Raw genomic sequence first — 1,692 nt, forward strand, 5'->3', positions numbered from 1 at the left:
CGCCGTTAAGTTTTGTAGTCTGCTCAATGTAACAGCCTACCCCCCCAAAAGACAAACAGTGCAAACAGCCCCAAAAATGCCCCCGTAGTTCAAAATGGCCCAAAAAGCTTATTTTTTTTTTTTGCCATTTGATAGCACTATTTGCTTGTGCATGCACACACGAGTTCCAACATGCCAACTCGATGCCAAAAAGCACTTATTTGAGTACTTCTTAGTACATTTGAATGTGCTACGGCGGCTGTCAGCCAAGGCCTCCGCAGCTTGCCAGCCAGGGCCTCCGCAGCCTGCCAGCCAGGGCCTCCGCAGCATGCCAGCCAGGGCCTCCGCAGCCTGCCAGCCAGGGCCTCCGCAGCCTGGCAGCCAGGGCCTCCGCAGCCTGCCAGCCAGTGCCTCCGCAGCCTGCCAGCCATGACCACTGCAAGCTGCCGCCCAAGCTTGCCGCCACGGCCTCCGCAGGCTTGCTGCCATGGACTCCGCAGGCTTGCTGCCATGGACTCCCAGCGCAGCCAGCCAGTCCTCCGCAGATTGCCAGCCAGGCCTCCGCAGCCTGCAGCCAGGGCCTCCGCAGCATGCCAGCCAGGGCCTCCGCAGCCTGCCAGCCAGGGCCTCCGCAGCCTGGCAGCCAGGGCCTCCGCAGCCTGGCAGCCAGGGCCTCCGCAGCCTGCCAGCCAGTGCCTCCGCAGCCTGCCAGCCATGACCACTGCAAGCTGCCAGCCATTGTCTCCGCAAGCTAGCCGCCACGGCCTCCGCAGGCTTGCTGCCATGGACTCCGCAGGCTTGCTGCCATGGACTCCGCAGGCAGCCAGGGCCTCCGCAGCCTGCCAGCCAGGTCCTCCGCAGATTGCCAGCCAAGGCCTCCGCAGCCTTGCCAGCCAAAGCCCCGCAGGCCTGCCAGCCGGCAGCTAGGGCCTCCGCAGCCTGCCAGCCAGGGCCTTCGCAGGCTGCCAGCCATGGCCTTTGCATGCTGCCAGCCATGGCCTCCGCAAGCTGCCAACCTGGGCCTCCACAGGATTGCCTCCAGGGCCTCCGCAAGCTTGCTGCCAAGGTCTCCGCATGCTGCCAGCCAGGGCCTTAGCACGTTCGCAAGCACATTTGATTATTCTTTGGCAACCAACAATCATACCGAGGCACAAGCGGAACGTCACTTCATTTACTAGCGGATACATTTTTTCCCGTATGCATCAAGTTACATAAGCCATGGGCCTGTTGGAAAGCAGGGTCTCGAAGTGTTGGCAAGCAGGGCCGAGGCACACCTGCAACTTCTCCGTAAGGGCCAATAGCACGCTAGCTTTGAGGCGCAAGTATGTTGTGTAACTAGGCACACCTGATTATTTTTTTGCAACCAGCAATCGAAGGCACAGGCAGCATATCACCTCATTTTTTCACAAACAACAATCAAAGGCACAGGCAACAAGTGAATGAACTGTTATGTTGATGGTTGGCCACACAAAGTAATGAACAACCAATCGAAGCAAAGCATAAGACAACTCATGCGCCAATACGATCTCAAGCACTTCCACATCAAAAAGCCCAATGGCAACAGACTGTATCGAAGAGTAAGCCAAATCCTATGACAGGAGAACCAAAAGGTCAATGTAAAGATGTGGACGGCGAGCTCCCGCAATGCACGTATGGTAGCTGAGTTTGGGCCAGTTAAACATCCATAAAAGATGTAAAATAGCAAGCGACATA

The 1,692-nt window shown here is 57.7% G+C and overlaps 1 protein-coding gene across 1 annotated transcript; it reads right to left on the reverse strand.

Moving 5' to 3' along the window:
• Positions 1-218: 218 nt before the first annotated feature.
• On the reverse strand, positions 219-1,166 carry LOC114578382 (the record flags this gene model as incomplete). The annotated part of the gene is made up of 2 exons (XM_028691540.1): positions 919-1,166; positions 219-864 (listed from the first exon to the last, which is right to left on the reverse strand). Coding segments are annotated over exons 1-2 (894 nt in total), but the record flags the coding sequence as incomplete, so codon positions are not given.
• Positions 1,167-1,692: the final 526 nt, after the last annotated feature.

This window comes from Dendrobium catenatum, unplaced genomic scaffold, assembly GCF_001605985.2.
Source record: "Dendrobium catenatum unplaced genomic scaffold, ASM160598v2 original_scaffold_5653, whole genome shotgun sequence".
NCBI lineage: Eukaryota > Viridiplantae > Streptophyta > Magnoliopsida > Asparagales > Orchidaceae > Dendrobium > Dendrobium catenatum.